At 46.0% G+C, this 22,743-nt stretch overlaps 1 protein-coding gene across 1 annotated transcript in view; it reads right to left on the bottom strand.

The window, feature by feature from the left end:
• The window catches only part of Ppm1h (protein phosphatase, Mg2+/Mn2+ dependent 1H), a 255,215-nt gene that overhangs the window by 105,335 nt on the left and 127,137 nt on the right, over window positions 1-22,743 (bottom strand). The window contains exon 4 of the mRNA XM_021204804.2: window positions 15,424-15,536. Coding sequence (XP_021060463.1) covers window positions 15,424-15,536 — 113 coding nt within the window. The remainder of the gene's footprint in view (window positions 1-15,423; window positions 15,537-22,743) is intronic.

Genomic DNA, 22,743 nt, shown 5'->3' on the forward strand with positions numbered 1-22,743 from the left:
TTAGAATTAAAAATACTCCCACCTTGAACACTTGAGTTTTGGCTTCTATAGTTAGGGCAGAGATCTCTGAACACTGCCAGTAAGTACCAGGTGGAGATACTCCCATCTCAAACTTTGCATGTCGCTAGATAGGGTATAGAGAACTCCCCTAAAAGACCCTCAAGCATCTGGCATCCTGTGCGTCAGGAGAGACGCACTGTTGAGAAGGCATGTACAATGCACAATACAAAGGAGGAATGTTGGTTGTCGTCTCCTTCACAGGCCGCTACACCCGTGGATATTATTCTCTTTAATTTTAGCCACAGCTCATAATAAAGCAAGGACTCTGGAATTTAGGGACCACGACGGACTGCAGTGTGGTATGAAGCAATGGGTGTGGCTTCTGTCAGAGGAACTCACTCCTGGGACCTGATACTGGAGCTGGCCCAGAGAAGCAGGCAGGCGAGGGCTCCCGTGGGTCCAGTTGGAATCCTATGCCACAGTTCCTGCCCTGATTACACTGCTCAGGGCTATGCCAAAAGTCACTGCTTTAGAGTCGACTGAGTGCCAGCAGTGTTTCCCACCAGTGTTTGGCTTCCCAGAGAAGCTCTCTAGAGAGTTTCTATCGTGGGTGGTGGTCAGGTGGGTGTTTATACAGGTTGGTCGTTGGCCTGTGTGTGGTGGTCACATTGGGTTACTCAAAGGGCCTCAGAACTATGTAGCTAAAGCTATGCCTGCATGAACCAAACAAGTGATGAGGGCTTGGCAGACAAGACCTTCCTACCACCTTCTGGGCTCCTGTCAGTCAAACTGCTGCCCCAGTGTCAGGAAGTCACAAACCAGTGGACACACAAGACTCACCCTTGCTCAGGCCTGGCCAGTCATTCAATTACTGACTCCATAGAAGTCAAAAAGAGCACGCATAACAATGTGGGCTCTATGTAACACTATACATACACATAAGTGTTATATGTTATAAATATATATACATATATATACATATATACACATATGCTATATATACATGCATACTATATGTAACCATATATGTGCTATATGTAACCATATATGTGTTATAAGTAACATTATTTACACATATGCAACATGTCTATAGCACATATACATGTGCTATATGCAAAAATAGAGACATTATAAGGGCTCAATCTTCCTCTTCCGTAGAACCCTAACCCTGCATGGCACAGTACCTAGGTCCAGTGAATCAGTTCTGGCCCAGGACTGAACGCTTCGTGGAGGTGGGGCACGGAGGTGAGGCAGGAGGCATGAGCCGGACAGTGCTGGGAACAGGGGTTGTCTCCACCTGCTTTGAGTGTGCTTTTCAAGGTAAGAACTAATAGTTCAGTTCTTGACAAAGCAGGCAAAGAATATAACACACATTGTTACAACCGGGAAAGTATCACACAAATTGCTACAACCTCTCAACAGCTCGGCTCGTTCTTCCCACCGTTCTTCCCACCGCTCTCTGTGGATAATTAGAGAGAACACTTGTCAGGTACAGAAAGTTCAAATTGCTACGGTGACTCCAAAAACCCATCACAGATCATTAAACATTAACGAGAGGTGCATAACTCAGAGCGGAGGTAAATGACATTTCTTCACAGCCACCCTTCAGCCTTTTAATCTCATTAGTGGCCGAGTTTCATTTCCGGCATGAAGAAGCCAGGACGTGGGGAGGTCAGTGCTTGGGCCAGACGGAAGGCTGAGCTAGGCTTCTCACGGATTTTGTCTCATTCTCCTAAGCTTGCCCCTGCTCATGGTGGACCATCCTTTCTCACCCACACTCCCAGCTGTCTTTGAGCATTCCGAGTGACTTTTAGAGGACCCACAACTGACCAATGCCACAGATACATTCATTCGGCTTCCTCTCAGGAAGGCCAGCCTAACTGCCATCTTTTCTTTTGCACCTGGTCTGCCTCTTGCTAAGGGTGAACATGGCAGCTCCCAATCTAATACAGCTGTCTGCTTTCTATGTCATTTCAGATACCCAAGGACAGTCACCATCTAAGTTATCAAACACAAAGTTCCAGAAACAAACCATTCAAAAAATTTAAATAATGAGTATTAAAAAGCATACCATTGAAATTATTTCCATCCCAGTTGATTTTATACTCTGCCCAACTTATAAATTAACACGTCTCATAGGTACAAAATATAGGAAACAGAACACACAGGGCCCTGCAGGGCCCAGGTCTCAGACATCCACTGGGAAGCTTGGAATATATTCCTTGCAGCTAAGTAGCCTTGCTTCTGTAATGCTGGAAATGTGGAACTGGTGAATTTCCATTCAGACAATTACCAGGGACAAAAATACTGAAATGAGAACAGATGTGAGTGACCCAGAAGGAGAGAGAGGACGCTTACCCAGAGAGACCACTGACGCTGGGGCCAACATGTGCAGAGGCACTGTCGGGGGACACCAACGTCCCCTGGCTCATGTCCTACATCGCTAAGGGGAGACGTGCTGCACATTTAGGTATGCCCTAAATTAGAAGTGGAGATCACCGCTTCAGTTGCCAGACAGAGCCAAGCCGCCGATCTGAAGCAAATCTCTCTGAAACACTGGGCCACAGCTACTGAAACACCGAGCAAAAACACTTTGTGCCTATGGAGGGCTCAAGCCTTCAGAGCAATTTGAAAATTTTAACCATAAAAACGCAGTCAAATTAGATCCACGGGACCCTGAGCGTGATGGAAGGGTCACATCAACAATTTTACCCACTTAGGACTTCTGAGACCTTTCCCTCGTGTCCTTTCCAGTGGTAAATAATCCATAAATGCTAATGTTTGCCAGGCATTTCTTCATAACCCAGGGGAGAGGTGTGCCTGTCTAGGGAGGTCAGCAGGAAGCTTCAATGAGGAGATCTTGGGGGGGCCCAGTCATGCTGAGGCCAAACACTGGCAGGGGAACCCCAGAAAGCCAAAGGGGTGCTGTTCAGGCATAGGTATTTGTGTGGGGGGGGGCTGAACAGTGGGGGGGCATCCAGCGTGTGAGAGGAGCTGGGCAAACCCTGTGTGGTTCAGCAGTGAGGGCAGGACAGGTAGAAGGAGTCAGAGAGGAGGGCTGGGGCCAGTTGGGAGGGTCCTGAAGGATCATGAATGTTCTTTTAAGAGTTCAGACGACTTCAACAACCAATTCTGGAGGGTTTGCGGAAGGGAGTTTTATCTTTTTTTTTTTCAAAGGTTATCCTTGTGGTGAGTAGAAACCAGGCTGGTGCCAGATAGAGCTGAAGCAAGAGACCAGAGCGTCTGTTGGAGTTCGGCAGAGAGATGTTGGTATTGGACCAAAGGAGATGAGACAGAGGTAACAAGAAACACTGTACTCCAGGTGGCATCTGGAGTCAGACATGACAGAGTGTGTTAGGGTAGACTGGACCTGCGACTACTGATAATTAACCATCTCTGCAACGTTCCAGGCCTTTGTGCGTCTTTTCTAAACAGTGTGGTCTCAAGTCAAACTTCTCCAAGCCCCCTTTAAGGCCACAGGCAAATCTGACACGGCATCGAGACTGTCACAAACTTTTTCAGGAGGAATACTGGCTGCAAGCAATTTTGAGAGGAGTTGAGCCTACCCTTGGAAGAGCTTTGAGGGGATATAAAGTGAGATTTGATTCCTGCCACAAATGAGTCGGTGCCCATTAGGGAAGAAAGAGAGAGACCCAATTATACCAAGCATGAAAGGGAGGGGGTAGTAAAGCAGGCCCTGGGCACCAGGCGCAGGGAGGCACCAGTGAACGGGGTCTGTCTGGGATGGCACCGGGGAGTCAGGAAAGACCTCAAAGAAGAGGTGATTCTTCTGTTTAATTTTCTGGGTGGCATCCCAAGGTGGGCTTCAGGGATAAGGAGGGGAGAGCGCAGCTCAGAATGTGAAGTAGCAGTTTAGTCCCGGGAGATTTGAGTGCGTGGTCTGGTATTGTTAGGACATGGGGAGTGAGGATACAGAATGACAGGAGAGGGAGAGAGCAGGAGACAAAGAAGGTTAAAGATGCTAGCCTTTATTCAGGGTTGGGGGGAGAGTGTCACTAAAGGGCTTGGTTTCTCATTTGTCTTGGAGACTGTCCAGATGAATATAAGGAACGATCCACATGCGTAGCTGCAAATGAAGCTAAAATACAAAGTCCAGGAAAGATACACTGGCCACCCACCGAGAGGGTAAAGAGAAGCAAAGGGAGGGAAGGTGTTGGTTCACACTGTTGTATGACAGTATGGCAGCGGGGCAGACCTTAATCCAGTATGACCTCATCTGGTTTTGCAAAGATCCCATTTCCAAATGAAGTGACAATCACAGATACTGGTGATTTGGAACCAAACACGCCACTTGGCATTGTGGCACACACATGCACGCTTCAAACCACGGCATGTAGGTTTTATGGGCTAGAAGTTTCCTCTGCTCACATCCTCTGGCTGCAACACTGCCATGTGGCCACATGCTGAACGTGTACAGGGCTGTGGAAGATGATCTCCATGCCCAGGAGGAAGAGGAAAAAATAGTCAGAGAGCTCTTCAGCTTCGTCCTACATCCTAGCAGGTAAGACGAGGAAGCAAAGGACTGGTTGAAAGGAACAGAACGGAGCCTGTCCCGAGAGGAGTTCATTTAGGGACTGCAGGCTTGGACGGAGAACCCCCGCATAGGAAGAGAAAGCAGCTAGGGAAATGCAAAGAGTCATTTGTGTAAGATGAAGGAACTTAGGTGAGGCGGGTGAAGAAGCTGGGAGGGGCAGTAAAGATATGCAGGGCTAGGCATGATGGGTAGACTGTTTAGAGTTGTCAAGACCAATCACACTCGAGGAAGATGGCAGCCTATCCCTGAAATAGACTAGAGCAGGGGGCGGAGCCTGTGAAATACAGAATGTTAAGGGAAAAGAGGGCTGGAGTTTGGCTGGCTTATCAAGCCCATTGTCCAATTCCTTTTGGGCTTATCCTGGGACATCTTTCGCACAGCCCATTGTACACTTTTATACACTTGTGTACTCACATTACACAGAGGTAATGTTAGGAAACCCCATGGGCGTAATTCCCCTCCCTCTGCTGAGCGCTGTTGGACACCAGCGGTGTAGCGAGCCTGAAAGTCCCTGCAGAAGTGCTGGCTGGGCCAGAAGATCACCTGCTGGTGGTGGAGCCAGACAGTAATTAACACCTGGCTAAATGCAATGACACCTCTGCTGCCAAGAAACAGTGGCATGGCAGAAGGTCCTGCCTAGGGCTTCCTGGTGTGACATCATTACTTCTGAGAGGCTCTGACCATAGGACTTCGCACTGAGAGTAGGTGCCCATCTGGAGAGGTAAGGGACACCTCTGCAGCCTTTCAGGGAGAATACTGTGATGTGCTAACATGGCTGCCCTGGAGTGGAGCAGCTCATTCAGATACACACATCCTAGATGAGGTCTCTAATATCTTTATTGATAAGGAAGGGGCGGGCATGTTGGGTATCTTATTCAAGGTCACAGAGCACAAATGTAGCTGAGGTCAGGACCTAAATCTGGTCTGACCATGCACCTGTTTCACCTGAGTGCCCTTGTCTGTCATTATACTGGGCCTCTGCTATAAGAACCCATTTAAATAAAGGGTCTAGGATGTATATAGCAAGCAGTCTAGTAATTTTTTAAAATGATGATGTATTCATCCTTAGTCTCCAATATACACTTGGCAAAAGGGCCTTGACATACTGATGGCAATTTGACCTGCCTACTCAGAACCATGAAGAACGTGACTGAGAGAGGCAGAAAAGGAAAAAACAAAAAACAAAAATCAAAAAACAAAAACAAAAAACAAAAAACCCAAACATACACTAAGCCAGAAGGTAGCTACACAAAGACCTGGACGCAGAAAAGCAAGAAGACAAATGAAAGGCAAACGGGGAGAGTGTCTGTGGCAACCAACTGTATGGATGGAAAGGGTACTTCAGTGTAGCCAGTCTGCACCCAAAGTAACTAAATTATCATTGTAAGCTCTCCAGGAGACACACGCCTGAGCAGGTGCGAGCACACGGGTGGGCTCTGACTTGAACTCAGGATGCAGCCCAGATCCAGTAAGACTAGCGTTCTAGGGACCTGCACTAACACTTGGCAGCAATACCAGAGTGACATTCTCCACCAGAGCCTCACAGAGGACGAGAAGGCCACTGGAAGAGCTCCTAACACACACTTTACATCATCAGCTCAGGGGTTCACACAGCCCCGCCCCCGCCCATGTCAAGCCATTTCTTCCATAAGGCACAATTTACTTGACTTCACACCACACTCTTATTGTAAACTAAGATACATTAAAGGGGCAAACTTTTCTATTTGTCGTAGATGCCAAACCAAGAAAGTATGTTGGATGATCACTACTCATAGCTATGATTTATTAAGTGCTTACATGGTCTGGAGTGAGCACTTCAGATGCATCCAGTTACCGTGTATCATTGAGATGATTTTATGTGAGTTTCACGCTCTCCCTATTTTATTTATTATGGCTTTCTCTCCCACACGATGATGTAAACTCCACAAGAGCAAGGCTTTTATCATCAGCATCACTCAGATCTCTGGTTTCCACGGTAGGCGTGCAAGCTCATTTGGGATGGCATTAATTCATTAACTCACACGCACCCATACCTCTACTACAGCCACCGTCTCAACCTGGTCCCCTTCCCTCTGGTCACCAGTCTTCCTCCAAGATGCTAGTGTGGCTGAGGCCTGACTTCCTCTGTCTTTTCCTCGCCTCCCCGTCTTAGGTCATGTCTTTCTTTCTGTGCTTCTGAGCCCCCTCCCCCATCTCCACATTAGTCCTTTGTCATATTCTTCTCTCTAGAAATTGGCACCATGCAGCACACCCAACATGTTACTCCCATGCCTCATCCCCCTTCCAGACCTGCAAGACCTTGGGCCTGCTTGGATCATGGCTACATCCTCATGCCAGTGGCAAACCACAGTGCATGGGCCAGGTCTGTATCTGGTAAATGGATGAAGCATGAGACATTTTCCTGGGAATTGCATTATCTCCAAGCTGGGTGGCATCCCAAGGAGTAGAATCTAACAGGATGCTTTCTGTAGCAGCGAGGACCAACTTCTCCTGACTACACCATGTGGGCTTTTCTATGACACCGCAGTTCACCCCTAGCAGACAGGCTCACTTACGACGGCTGCATTGCAGTCTTTCTTCCTACCTGCTAGCTACCAATACCCACTCCACACTGACTCCTGGAGTTTGGCACCTTTCCTCTGTAAGGAAGGACGGAGTTGAAGGTCAAATGCCCAGGGTATTGAGATAACTTCCTGGAACAAACAGCCATCTGAAAAACCATATATGGCAACCAGTAAGGGCAATTTAGCAGGCACCAAAGACCTTATGAAACACTGAAGGCCTCACTTACTACTTCCTGCTGAGGATGGATCAACTAAAGTTATATTTACAGAAAAAGTATGGTTTCACCAAAGTATTTGTACCATGAAATGCCCCAAAAGGCCAAATTAGCTTGCCAGCGCTCTTCAGAACCACATATGATATTGCAGAATACTACAGCAAAGAGGACCACCTGCAGGACTTGTTACAATGGATTCTGACCTGGGTAGCGATTGTAATGCAGTGTGATGCCCATCGATAGTACCAAGAATAAAGGGATAGAGAGGGTCACTAACCTAACCTCAGTAACCTCATGCTAACACTTTCACAGGCAAACACTTCTTTTCTATAAATACCATGAGCCTACTTGGAAAAGCCTCGCAGCATGCTAAGAGAAGAGGGGAGAGATTAAAATTACAGCGTGGCTGGTTGGGAGCGGGAGCTAAGGCTGCAACCCTGGTTTCTCAGAGACCCACCTCCCAGCTAAGGACACTGATGTTGAGACAGGAGCTAGGCCATACCAGAATTTTCACTCTAATTCCACCTATGGATGACTGGACCTATGCTCTAGAATATCAGGCAGTCGCTAAGATGTCAGGGTAGTTCTGTTGCCGAGGTCCTGTTCTCCAGGTGGTTCTTGATCTGTCAGTAAAGAAAACCATGGATGGGCCTATTGTTGGATGGAAGGTTGGGTGGGACTGTCGGGTTCCTAGAGGAAAAGGGAGACACAAGGAAGGAGAGACGGAGGAGACCCAGGCAATCATGTGAGGTCTCAGGAGGAGCAATAATAGGCTGTGGCCACTTCTATAGGGGGGTGGTCAGAGATGTGTAGCAGGGAGTAGATTCAACTGACCGACTACAGTTAGGGGAGGTGGGGGGAGCGGAGCTAAGAGCAATAAGGACATGTTTTCCATGCGGGGGATGGAAGCACCCAACAACTGTGCCAAGAAGGCAAATTGAAAATGAACATCTCTCTCTCTCTCTCTCTCTCTCTCTCTCTCTCTCTGTGTGTGTGTGTGTGTGTGTGTGTGTGTGTTTTATCAGTGGATTCAAGGGAAGCTGGGAGGGGGCTGGTGGCAAGGCCACTTCCTGAAGCTAAAGCAGGGTAGCACAAAGCTACATGCAACACTAAGGGACTCCCAAGTCACAGGATAGAGGTGTGGGCTGGCCCTTTCCCCTCAGGTAGCAGCACCCTGGAATGGGGGGGGGGGGGAGAGGAAACGCTCTCCTGCATGTGCCGCACAGCTGCATGTGTGCCTACCATTACTACCAGCGTTATTCTTAAGCTGGAAGGAGCTATCGTTCTGTAACCCCGAGGGCACAGTGGCCCTTCCTCGCTCTCTCAGACGCTCAGAGAATACTATAAGGTAGTGGTTCTTTTCCCCCTTGAGATAGAGTCTTGCTCTGTAGCCCAGTCTGCTCTGGTATGCATGCTTTCTGCCTCAGCCTCTACCCCAGATGCTGGGACGGTAGCTGTGCACCAAGCACTATACCCAGCCACCGGAGTCCGACTTTTAACCTTGAGCTGCACACATCCACATCAGGTGGAGGATGTGCTACAACACAGACTGCTGCTGGCTGCCAACCCCGAGGCTTCTGATGCAGGATGCCTAAGACAGAGCCGTAACTGGTTCTTCTACACGCGTACCCAAGTACTGCTGTTGGCTTGCAGAACCACGAGGTGAGAAAAGAGCATCCCCAAGAGGCCCCTGTGTGGCCCTAGGGGGCTGTGACAGGAAACACAGAGACCTGTCTCTCTGCATGTGCTTGTGACCATCTGACGGTATTATTTTCTTCCTCTTAATACCTTCTAAGGGATTTAGGCTTTGGGCAGTGCTAAGGAATATACTGAGATTAAAAAAAAAAAAAGGCAGTTTAGTCACTTTAGTTCTGTGCTGTTTTTTTTAGATATATGTCAAAGAAAATGAGAGGTGTCTTAGGTTTGAAGCAGCCAATGGAAGCAGATCAAGTGTATTTCTGGACTCAGAGAAAGGCTCCTATCAAAGGGGTAGGCTGGTAGGCAAGGACAGATGAAGCACTTAAGAGCAACGAGGAGCTCCTCAAAAGGGCTGCACTGGCCACTGGTGAAACACAGGCACATAAAGCAGAATGAACAATCCTTTATGGTCTCCAGGGCCGGAGGCAGTTATATCAGGTTTCATTATCTTCCCATCAGCAGAGGGGAGAGGCCTGTGAGAGAAGACACCACAGACGTGTAATTGCTTTTGAATTCAGAAATGTAAGTCTTGTTTAATATCTAGATCCTATCCTCATGGAAGTTCAGACTTGCTGAAGGAATTCACCTCTGACCCGATAGAGAAAGCTTTAAGTTAAATGGGGACAATTCTGCAAACCAAGAAGGAACGAAAGGAAAACTGATCAGACATGGCCATCCCAGTGATGCTCCCAAGGGGCAGTCAGAAGGGCAGGGCTGAGCCCTGCCCCTCTGCCTGCACCCAGTGCGGATAGCTGTGGATGTGCCAACCATGATCACACACTTTCTTAAGGCAGTATAAGATTCTTTTTTTTTTTGCATTCAATTTTCTTTTGTAAACTCAACTGGCTGTACACACCTGACCTAAGGGCTACTTGCTTGCTCTTGCACGGGAGCTAATAGGTGACCACACCCTTGATCTCTCCACCTTCTCCAGGAGAGTTTTAAGCATGTCACCTCATGTTCTCAGGAGTCTTTGGGGTCACTTTCAAAGGGAGACACTCATTTTCTAAGAAAATCGTAAACATACTGAATGAAAGTCTGACTTTGTGGAAGAGATGCTGGTATAACGGCCATCCAGAAGGCTGAGAGGCGGCTGACGTTGCTTTTCAACGGGACTATCTTCAAAATGAAAAAAACACAACTTCTAAAATGGTCTCAAAACTCTGTGCACTTTAGAAAGTTGTCCTTGTTTTGAAAAACATCTTTTTCAACACCATAAAGAAACTGGTTAGGTCACCCAAAGTCTGATGCCTCTTGGGACGATTTGAATGAGAATAGTCTCCATAGGCTCGTACATTTGAATACCTGGTCTCCAGTTGGTAGAACAGTTTGGGAAGGATTAGGAGGTGTGGCCTGGCTAAAATGAGGTGTGACACTGGGTTAGGGGTTTGCTCTCTCTACCTCCTACTATGGGGCAACATGTGCACTCTCAGCACTTCTCCAGCAAGCACCATGCTTGCCATATCCCCAGTCATGACGGTCACAGACACTACCTCTCTAAAACCCCCTAAATAGACTCTTCTGTAAGTTACCTTGGTCACAGGGCTTTATCACAGTAATAAAAAAGTAACTAAGACAAGCGCAGCCAACTTGCATTAATCTCTAAGAGCTGGGCATGGTCACGTATGATCACCACCATCTCAGCACACAGAAAACACAGACAGGGCAATGAGGAGGTGAAGGCAAGCCTGGGTTACATAGACTCAGTCTCAAGAGGAAAAGGTTTCTAAATGTAGCCATACTTACTTCTACCCACAATGCATTCTGGGTAAACTCTGAGGTGCCACTGCATATGACATGTGTCAGTACTTCATGTATGTTAACGAGAAATTCCTGCCTTAGAGATGTTGAAAGAGTCTTAGTGTGGAGGGGTGGGTGGGTTTAGTCCCCAAGGACCTGGCTCTCTTACTCCAGTTCTGGGTGTCATGGCAGCTCTGTTCCTTAGTAGCTGAGGACCTGGGGAAAGTTGCTTCTTATAAACTGCCTATACCCGAGAACAGCAATTCCCACTTCTCACCCTATTATTGACAGCATTAAACATGACCTTGTCCTGGGATTAAGCAAGTGCCTGTCTAGCACCTAGCTGTCTCACTGCTGCCTGTCACGACAATGCTCGCAGGTGTGGAATCAAGATGCCAATGATTCTTAACTGCCTTTCTTCGGTTGGAGTGAGTTCACCCAGTCTCGGCTTCGAAACTTTTAGACATTGTCTGCAGCAAACAGTCGTGGCGTTGCCTCCTTGGTGCTGGAGACCTCTAGGAACAAAATGAAATGGTCTTCTAAAATGGAGCCAGTACTGAAGAGGAGCACAACATGAAGAGCTGGGGACTCAAACACGGTGTGTACCGCCTCTCGTGACATTTCCATGCTCTGGGGTCACTCTGGCTTAAAAGTGAAAATCCGCCCTCCATCTGCTTCGCTGCCTGCCCCTTAAGATCCCTGGGTGTCGAGCCGACTCGACTACTTCTGCCTGGGAGAAATAAAGGAACCGAGAATCTTGCAGATGCTGCCTTTTTTTTTTTTTTTTTCCCTCTTCTCTATAAGGCTGATGAGCTCAGCTAACAATGGAAGGGAAGTCTGTCCCCTCTGCGGACCAGGCCACCTCAGATGAGTCACCCGTTGCTGTACATAGAGGATGTCTCCCGAGTCAGACACTGGAAAGCCACAGACTCTGCCGGCAGCATTTCCTGAAGGCAACCCGGAGCCTACGCAAGGCCTGATGGGTAAAGCAGACGCCACACAGAGAAGCAGCCCTGAAAACAGCCCTCGATCCTGGGTGGTTCCTCAATCACACCAGTGCAGGGCCTCTCTCATTATCCTCTAAGTAATTACACGGTAGGGCACACACAACGAAAGATTTATTTTCCACCCTAAAAAAACTGTCAAGTCTTAAAGGATAAACACACGACAGTTATTATCCAACAATGAAACAAAATTAGCACATAATTAATCAGGGCCCTGACTAATTGCCAGAATCTTCTCTCAGCTCCAAGCATTTCCATCGCTGGTATCATTATTTTACCCGAGTCTCTGGATTCCTGACTGCTTGTCCGTAAATGATAACCCACAGTCTCGAGGATGGGTGGATGGTTACCTACTAGTTCTTTCCCGAGAATAACAATGTTTTTAAACTGAAATGCCCGAGACATATCATTAGTATATGAAGTCAGCCATGACGGTCTAAGATGATGTCAGTATCTATCACTCAGGAAAGAGTGGCAAGTAACATATTACAAGTAAGTATTCCATAAATGATCATTGGGCGAGCTTAGTAAAATACCTGTTCCCATTGTCCTTTATGAATTATGAGCCACATGTGGATGCCAAACCCAACCAATTAGCTATAAAACCCCAACTTTGTATTTGGACACTGGGTTTGAGAACCACAAATATAATTGAAGCTTCCCGGGTTGCAGGATAATTTTTACTCTATGCACCACAGCTTAATTAAGAAAATGGGTATTTATTAGGCTTTTAAAATTAGAAGTAAATGTAAAACATACTTTTATGAGCACTTAGGAAAACGGGGCCTTGTTTAAATTAATAATTTAATAGGCTCTAAGAGAGACGTCACAAAGCTCTAAGAAATGTCACAAAGGCTGGCCAAAGTAGCACGACTTAGCTTTCCAAAATTGTCACTCCCCTCGGTTAACCTTTAGCAAGCCATGAATTCTGGATGTCAGGTAGTCCGATGCCGATATAGTTATGCAAGCAGGAACCCAGGTCTGGAGAGTGGAACCCAGGATAAAAAGCTCAAGAGAGGGGCACAGGGAAATGACAGGATCCCAGACAGGGAGTTTCTGGGATCACGTGGCTAGGCATGGCTGTAAAGTAGCTTGGCCCCCAAGGCAAAGACTGTTAAAAAATAGAGTTGAGGCACTGAGGAGGGGTTAGCTTTAAAAGGGACAACCCAAGACAAAGTTCTAGTCACTGACATGGAGATAACTCAGGAACCTTAGGACAATCTGTGGCCTGGATTGTCAGTCACTCCCTCAGTGCCCAGGGCTAGGGAAACAAACTCAACATTAATAGACTAGGAACAAGACACGGAGTATGAGCGCGACCCTATGAGAGCAGACATGAGCTGCTGCCTCTGCCTGCCATCTTCAACAAGTTCAGGATCTAGCACTGAACAAGAGGCCACCATCTTGCCCTCAGTGCCCAAGTACAGGCTACCGATTTCTGGGTAGAAGCTGCTAAACTCTTGGCTATCTGAAGAAGCAGGCAGCCGGCTGGTTTCCATTTGTCCCAGTCGTGACCTTGACTGTGTGGCATGCTCACCTGCACACAGTCCCAGTGCTACCTGTTTGCTGGCTAGAGCCAGGTGTGCTCAACCAATGAGAAGCCTGATCAAACCTGGGAAGAGAAAGGACACCTTTTTCAAGGCTTCCTGCCACTCTGCTCTAGTACTCACTCTAGTGGTCCCCCTGCCTTGTCCCTGTAAAGCTGGGATGGCCAGCTTCTCCCCAAGGCTACAGATTCCTGCTGGCTCCCATTCTTTTCCTCATCCATTATGGGGACATCTAAGCGGGTGAACCTCAGTGGGTACTTACTGGGGGGCAGGAATCATGAGATAAACAGAGTCTTAAATACCCTGCCATTTACTGGGCACAATTTTACACTGAAACCCGAGATTAGCATTGTCTCAAACTGAGAGTCCACATATCCTTCCAGAATCAATGGGCTTCTGAAAGCACTCATCTTGCTTGTCAGTCCATTCTCTGCTGTTTTCTGTGATCTTCAGGGGTGAAGGTGAGGAATGATGCCTTACGGGGAGAAGAGCGATGGAGACCCTCACCTAGGCCTCCTCTTTGTAAACAGAAGGAGGATTAGAGTGGAGCTCTTGATTACGTCACGAGGGTTAGGCTTCCAAACTACTGAGCACCAGCCAGGGAATAATCAGGTGAAAGTGAAGGTGGGGATGGGGGTGGGACCTGAGAAGGACTGAAGAGGCGGGGGACAGGTCAATGGCAAGGGGATCTAAGGGAATGATGGGATCCCAAGACAGCAGCCACTGCAGGGAAATGGCCGGCCACATGTTTTAGAGTCCAGCCTTTGTCATCTTCAAAACCGTCATTGTTTAGGGAAAGGTCCTGTCATACCATCAGCCACTTTGCCGAATTTTAAAAAAGTCTGTGATGCAATCATTCCCCACACCAATACGGAAGAAGCTTCATTGTAAAGAAGCGCTATTAGTTTAGATGATTAAAGCCCGATTTATTTTCTACCTTCCAAATGCTATGTAAACTAGATATACTGTACTCTAGCTCTATCTCATATATATGCTAACCTTCCTATATGTTATGTATACACTATATTTCCTATGTCATATATACACTATACTCTCTATGTCATATATGTATACTACATACCATATATGTCATATGTATCCATATATGTCATTTGACATGTTTGTCATATAGATGGAATATGGTATATAAATATATATATATATAGCTTATAGATAATGTATTTGTGTCATCTATAACATATATCATATATGACACATATATAATAACATACCATATATAACATACATAGTATATATGACACATGCAGAGCATAGTATATATATATATATATATATATATATCACCTGTTCTCTATATATACTCTCTCTGTATATATCATATGACATATATGCTATATAGAGAGTATAGGATACATGACATAGGGAGAGAATAGTATATATATAGTATATGCACACATACACACATGCACGCATACATATACTCATGCAGTGTACACATAGACACATGCTTGCACACATACATTCACGCACACACACACAGAACTCCCAAAGGCATACATATAAAAGGAAAAGCACCTGGGCTCCAGGAAGGCAAATGCCAAGTTACTGTGGGGAGCTTCAGTTTGCAGGGGAGTGGCTAGGGTCTCTCCACACATCACTCCATTCAGCCCCATCCTCTCCCCTCCCCTCCTCCTCTCCAGATCTCCAATGTCCTGACAAGGCTGTGCTTTTATTAAAAATCAGGCTCCAAAACCAAAAGACGATTTGAAGATTCCTGGTTTAGATGAATTCTAGGTGCACACACGGGCTGCAGCTATGAACAAGTCACAAGCCCTTTACCCTTCAATAGCAACCCGATTGTTCTTAAATGCATTTCTAGCCTTTAATCCCAGTACTTGGAAGGCAGCTGTAGGCGGATCTCTGAGTTTGAGCCCAACCTGGTCGACAGAGAAAGTTCTAGGACAGCCAGGGCTACACAAACCAACCAACCAACCAAATATATTCCTGTCAAGATGCTAGAAGCTTATACTTCCCACATTTAATCCCAACCAGAATAATTTTCTTTTCATTCTTAAATTGCTGGTAAACACTGTGAGAGAAACTGGGGGTCAGTAAGAACTGGATTGCTCATTTGCTCACCTGCTGTCGCCAGCATTTGCCACATAGAGCTTCCCCAAAAGGCAAACCACGATGAGGGCCGTGCAGCCACCGGATATATTATATGCACTCCTCTCTCGTTCTATTTGAAGGTCCTGGAGAAGAAAGTCATAGTTAGCGTGGTTGTGCAGGACTTGTGACTAAAGAAAGCCTTCCTCCCTTCAGCTTGGTACAGTCTCAGAGACTGGATGTGCTTCCAGAAGGGACCAGACAGTCCTCAGAACCTAAAGGGCTTCTCCGGTGGACATGTCACAAAATACCAGACCACTGCCGACCAGAGAGGAAAACCAAAGGACACACACACCGACACACACCGACACACCAGGCAAACACGTAAAGAGGAGAATCTAAGCCCCAGCTAACAGACACCACAGCTTGTGGGAAATCTAGTCTGCATAGGCGGCCTGAGTAGCCAGGCGGGACACCGAATAAGCCTAGGCATGCCGAGTACTTGGACATAAAGCATGCTTTTAATACAAAGCCCGGAATAAAGAGTTCCTTTATGGCTCAGTAAAAAGAGGTGACTCAAAGAATGAATTCTCTGCTCTTTACCACAGAGACTTCTGAACTCAGTTTCCTCCTCCATAGCCACAGTTCACATGCTCCCAATGTGGGAGCAGCCTATAGATGCTTTCTCAGCATCAGGCATTGAGCCAAGGGCCTTGCGTGTGCAATCTCATTATAGCATCATGACCACCACTATTAACATATTGTTCAGATGCAGAGGAGTGTGGACACCACCCATAGTCACCTGGATAGATTAATCTCTATCTAATACCAGTTGTCTTCCAAACCTGCCATACAGTGAAGCACTCGAGGAAAATTAAAAGCAGACCAACACCCCTGTTGATAGACGATGTCAACACAGTTCTGCGTTACTGAAAGAACCAAATAGTCTTGTGTCTTTGGGAAAACAGGAGCTGAGTGAAATTTCTTTCTATACTGAAAGTTCCCCACTGGTGAGGCCGAATGAGAGAAAAGGTAGGCTGGGTGAAAATTAGAAGAGGGAGAAATGATATTCTTGAGTGTTCAGTGCTGAAGTCTTGGGTACTTTCGTGACTCCCAGATCTCGGAATTGGAGCTAGCGGCTTCAGCTGGCCTCCTTACGGAAGAGGGAGAACATTCAGTCATTCAGCATTGGACCACAGTGGCTGTGCTCCAGGTGTTAGGTGGGGACAAAACAAGCAAGAGCTTCCCAGGCCGAGGACACAGGCAGAAAATGGATTCTGCTGTCCTTGCATGCAGGAGCATGATACAGAAGGGCTACGAGTCCCAGGCTGACTAGGGCTATGAATAAGACCCTGTCTAAAAAAAAGGTAAATCAAGAGGCAGGGATAAAAGCCATACAGGAGGGGGAGACTAATGTAGTGGACAGGAGCCAGGCGAGGAGTTGAGGAGCCACGGTTAGGTGAGTGTGGGGGCTGGGGGAGTTTAAGAAAACCAAGGAGCCTTTTCCGGAGAGGACAGCAGCTTCAAGGGCTCCAGAGGGGTCAAGCATGAGTGCTGTTCGGTGGACTACACTGCCTTTTAGTATTTAAGTACTTAAATGCTCTATAAACTGTTTCCCTAAGGACTGGTAAGAGGATTAAAGTAGGTGGCATGGGGGGGGGGCCTTAGGCACAGCCACAGGATCCTTCCCACAGCCTGGGAACTTCACCATTGAGAACAGCGGCCATTCTTGTCTCCTTCAGACCCTCCACATCTATATCAGGCCAGTTAAACATTGCTTTAGTGAGTGTCTATGAAATGGATCAATGAAGGAATAGACTTAAAAAAAAAAAAAAAAGGTCTGGATTTCCAAACCAACATTCTCACCACCTTTTACCCAGGAAAGGAGAAACATAGGTTCCTACTCACAAATCCCAAGCAGATGCACACTGAGATCCCAGCGGGGTCAGAAGCCTTGCTGCGGCTGACTGCCAGCGGACTATAGAGTAAAGGGTATGACATCACGTGCCAAGGATGGTAGGAAGCTCAAGGTGAGGGGTAGGAGCATGCGGCTTGCTGAGGAAGTCTCTCAAGGAAGAGAGGGCAGAAAAAACACCAAGAGATAGGAGAATCCCTCTATGGGAAGAGTTGTTAAATTTTTGCATCAAAAACTAAAAAGGTTGATATATATATTTAAAATATAACATATTTAATATATAATAAATACATAAACTGGCAAATCCAAGTCTATATTCAACATCACTCTTTTTTATATACTAAAAAGCACAGTTCAAGCTATGGAAATTATTCCTTCTTAAGTTGCAATCAATATTTGTTTGACTATGTAAGTCTGAATGAAAGGCACTATTTATTAAAAATTCTTTAAGCACCCAAGTATTTGCATGCTGCATATGGAATGGAATCTGAATGATGTTTGACAGGCTTAAGTGAATTATTAGTGTAATCCGAAAGAGGAGGGGGGAACCCTATACCAAGAATCCGTGTTAAAGGATGTCCATGGCAGAGAATCCCCTAGGGATGGAAGCAAACAAGCTTATTCTGGATCGTGAGTGGGAGCGTTATTTATCATGTGAGAATGTCTGATTTTAAAATGAGTTAATCCTGGGGCAGGAGATGAAGACAGTGTTCAACAATGAGATGTTCTGATATGGCAGAGGGGTTCATGTTTACTTTTAACGCCAGGGAATATTCTCCTTAGTTCATTCAGCTTATACCTTAATATAAATTAACAGCATGGTTTTCTGTGTCTGCCTGCCTGTCTGTCTGTCTGTCTGTCTCTCTCCACACACACACACACACACACACACCACACTTTATTTAATTTGCTTCTGCCTTTCCTGCATTTTAACTGTACAGTCTTTCTGGATACCTCTCTCTGAATAAGCGAAGATACTTTCTTATGGAGAATGGATTCAAGTCTAACTGCTTTCTAACCCAAGAAGCCCTGCTTCCACACACATGGTCCGACAGCCCGCCCTCACACCTGTGAGGCGATATGCACATGCACACACGGTAATTATAAGTGTGTTCTCTGCCAGCACCATCGCCAGGATTGGGATGGTATGTTTCTGCAGACTTCATGCCCCTGAAGGATTCACTGACATTAACACACACTCTTCCATTTCTTCTAAAACTGTGTGCAACTAGAACAGATTCTAAAAATAATTGCTTCTCTCCCCTCCTCCCTGGAAGCCAAAATAGCACATTTATTTTTTTTTCCTACCCACACCACCTACTCCTCTGTAGAAGATTCAGAAAATCTTTGTACTAAAAGGAACATTAAAGGACCATCTGGGTGGCTCTTTTACTATGAGATTAAACATGATAAATGCAGTCAATAAAGATATATTTACTGTGAAATTAACCTAACCGCCTTTCCCTTTCAAAATTCTCAATCTTTCAAATTGGGCTAAGCGTTTTTGCACTTTAGATTAAAAAAAAAAAAATCACAATGTCTATTTTATTTTAAAGCCCTTGAGTTTTAGGTATCTTTTTTTACAAGCTAACGTGATGAGGAGAAAAGCTGTCTTCTGCTATGTGCTAAGCAAGAGCTCCAGGACTTCTCTCCATGTTCACTGCCAGTGAATTCCAAGATGTACATCTAGAACAGCTTGCTAGCAAAACATCTACCTACTAATTCCTTCCAAGTGGTCTACATGGGAAAGGGCCACCGAACTGACTCTCTGACTGCAGGATCCAGAGTCCCAGATGCCCAGTAAGGGCAACTGTTACTGAGTGGAGTTGAGTTACTCTGTTGCCACTGCTTAGGCATATTATGGTGGCACTCGCCTCTGAATCAAAGAAAAGAGCCAGTTCTTAAGCTGCATGGTTTTATTTGCTGTTTTCGTTGTTACTGTTGCAAGGAGTAGGGGACAGAAAATGTGTGTAAAGTCAGGCTCACTCAACAGGAAAGAATTGCAAGGAAAAAAAAATTCTATTGCCCAGAATGGTTGTAATTTGATTTGAAAGTCTCAGAGATGACGCAACTCCAGGCCCAGCCTTTGTTGCTCACCAGTTCCAGGTTGTGAAAAGAAAGCTCTGCGGGTTAGCAGAAGAAAGCCAGAGGCAGGCAGTTTTTAATATACCTGGCAGCTCCCCCCGGCTGGGTATAATATGGTTCTGAGCACACTGCTAATAGTGTCAGTCACGAATAATAAGCTTCTGCATGGTTTCAGTATCCGCTCTCACCCTGGCTGATTCTGAGAACAAGGCTATCTGCCAGCTAGGCAATGAGTTACAAAGAAAAAAAAAATTTTTTTTTCAAAAAAACGGGACTGTCCAATATCGCCACCTCCCGACTACTGTGGAATTCCAGACCCATCCCTTCCTAGAAGAACTTCCTGTTGCAAACAAAGACTAAACAAAACTAAGCTTAAATAAAGAAGCCTAGTTTTAAACTTACCATGAATATGCTAATTGCAATTCTAGATTTTATAAATTAGTAATTAGCTTTGGATTCATTCTTATGCTTTTATAACATCATTATATATATTTGCCAGTACTAGAAGATGTAGTAGCTTTATAAGTTAAAACATTGCCACTTTGGGGGCTGAATAGATAGATGACTCAGGGATTAAGAACACTGACTGCTCTTCCAAAGGACTGGGGTTTGAGTTCCAGGATCCATGTGGTGCTTTTCAACTATCTATACTTCAAGTTCCATGGGTATCTGACACCTTGTTTTTTGGGGGGTGGGGTGGGAATCTGACACTTTTTTTTTTTTGGTTACTGCACACATGTGACACACAGACATACATGTAGGCAAAACACCCATATGCATAAAACAAAAATAAATCTCAAGAAAGCTATTTTCTCCCCTACCAAAAAAAGTTACTAGGACACTCTTCTCAATTGCAAAGACCTTGTATGCATTGTGTTACTGGGAAAACTGGGGGGGGGGGTCCCCTTTTGGGTTCTTAAGTCTCCTCAATAAAATAATTTAGAAATAGAGTCAGGAGAAGGAAGTCTCGGGGCAATTTGTTTTAGACTCTGAGAGAAAAACAACAGGGCAGTCAAGCTGTAATCTTGGCAGTTGAGGAAGCAGGAGCGAGAAATCCGTGCCTTTCTGAGGTGGGGTCCAAGAAGGCTGGCAGAAGAGGAGGGGGGCTTCAGAGAAAATCGAGGAAGATCAGAGTCTGGGGGAAATCTAGTCAGCTTGAGGAAGAAAGAAGGAAATGGAAGGGTGGGCAGGTTGCTGGGTGGAGGCTCCACAGGCCCTGTACTAAGGGAAGGGCTTTTGCTAAGCACAGCATTTAATTATGTGAATGCTTACCCCTTCCATAAGTCGCCTTAGCATGCCCTCGGGGAGACGATGTCTCCCATGAGGCAGGTGTGTGGCACCACAAGCTAGGTTAATTCTTGGGGAAGGAGGAGAAAATGGGTGCAGTGTTCTAATTTTTGAGCAGATGGGGCATGTCAAGTCTCCACTCAAGGCCAGAGGGTGATTCCATTCTTCTGGCTGAGAGGAAGTAGCTTAACAGGCCTACACACATACTCACACACACACACACACACACACACACACACTGGTACTTCCATCTTTCACATGGTAAGTTAAAATATTACAGGGGTCATTTCTGATTCTTCCCTCTCTAGGGCTACTAGGGAAAATCAGGTGAAGTCCAAAGTCAGCCATGAGGGAGGGATCCATCCTCCATGGTTCTAAGCCCGAGAAGATCTGCCTGGCTACCTACCTGACAGTACTGAAAGGAAGTCCTGGAGGATTCTGAGTCTCTTAGCCTTCTCCTGAGCTCGAATCTTGTAGGTGGTAAACTCAAAGGTTTGTCTAGCTTTGTTTTGATTCTTTGACAGCCACCCTAGTGATGGAGTCTGAAGTGCTTTCTACTCAAACCCAAACATTCTTTGCAGAGGGTGGTGCGGGGTGGTGGTGGTGTGGGTGGGTGGGGGGGCTGGTTGGAACTGGGACTCAGACTGCTTCTCATTCACACCTGTCACCCTGGGCCAGGAAAACAACCTAGCTGCTAACCCAAGCACTGTTAGGAAGTAGACTTGAACCCACACACGAAATTGGAGATAAAGAAATTGGTTGCATTTAGCATTTCAAAAACAACAACAAAAAAAAAAAACCAAAAAAACCCCAAAACCTCCAAGCTTTGCTTTGAGACAGATTCCCCAAAACACTTGTTAGCAGGAGAACCAGGGGAGACAATGGATTTTATATGAGGTGACAGTGAACTTTTGGCTATTATGTTGAGGGTACTTGATCTACAATCTCAGTTCTGAAGCTCACCACAGTGGCTACGTTCCCAAGGTTCTCCTCTCAGGAGACCGCAGTTGGCTTTCCGTAGTGGGACTAGGAGGAATTGGCCCTCCCGGTAGGAAGTCAGTTCCAAGACATGATACAACAAAGGGGTTGTAGAGCTAAACCTGTCCCTGATAGCATGTGCGGTGAGTGTTACACGCTAGGGGTCAGAGGTCACCACCTCTCCACACATCTCACCCTGGGCAGGCAGCCTGAGCAAAGGAACAGTTTCAGAGAAGCACGGGGTGTCTGTGCTGCCATTGCCACCTCTAGTTCAAATCATGCCTTTTTGTTTTTTTTTCTGTTGGTCTAAACTTTGTGAAAACTACCCATGTACCCTAGGGGGTGCTCCTTGTTCTGACTTGGGATTTCCAAAATACACGTTGGAGTGCTATCATCATTTTGTTACAGGCTTTGACGTCATTTAGAGCATCACAGTAATGTAACGGGGATATGGCATAATGCTACAGGGATTAGTAGCTTTTAAGGCCACAGAGGAATAAGCACCACCTTCTTTCTTCCCGGGGATGAGTAGGAAAGGAAACCACGCTCTAGTTATTCTTCCTATGCCTCCTGGTCAAAAGGGTGGAATCTGCCTCTGACTCCTGGCACAGACACAGTGGTCCGCTCTGCTTCAAAGATGAGAACATTACAGACTTCTCTCTATTCCCCTAGGGGCAAGTCTAGCCGGACCTGTCAATCATCTGACCAGGAGCATAACCCCAGAAAATCCGAGTCATATGCCAAGGTGATGGGAGGAAAAATTGTCCCTTCAATTAGATAATGCATTTGCCACTCCCAGGAGCCCCCACTTGTCTGGGCAGCCTCAGAGGTTCCCCCACAGGGCCTGCCCTCCTGAGTTTTAACTCAGAACTCCTTACTCTGCCTTCTCTTCTTCCCGTTTGCATTTCTCTTGCTGCATACCTGACCGTTTCTATTTTAGTCTTTCTTCTACTAATACTACTTTTAGTATTTAATACTTCCATTCAGGCCTGACAGAGTCGTTTCTTAGCAAATGCTTATTGACCGGATTGATTACATAAAAATGACATACCCTAGGTATCTATTACACACACACACACATACACACA

Source organism: Mus pahari, chromosome 9 (assembly GCF_900095145.1).
Source record: "Mus pahari chromosome 9, PAHARI_EIJ_v1.1, whole genome shotgun sequence".
NCBI classification, from domain to species: domain Eukaryota; kingdom Metazoa; phylum Chordata; class Mammalia; order Rodentia; family Muridae; genus Mus; species Mus pahari.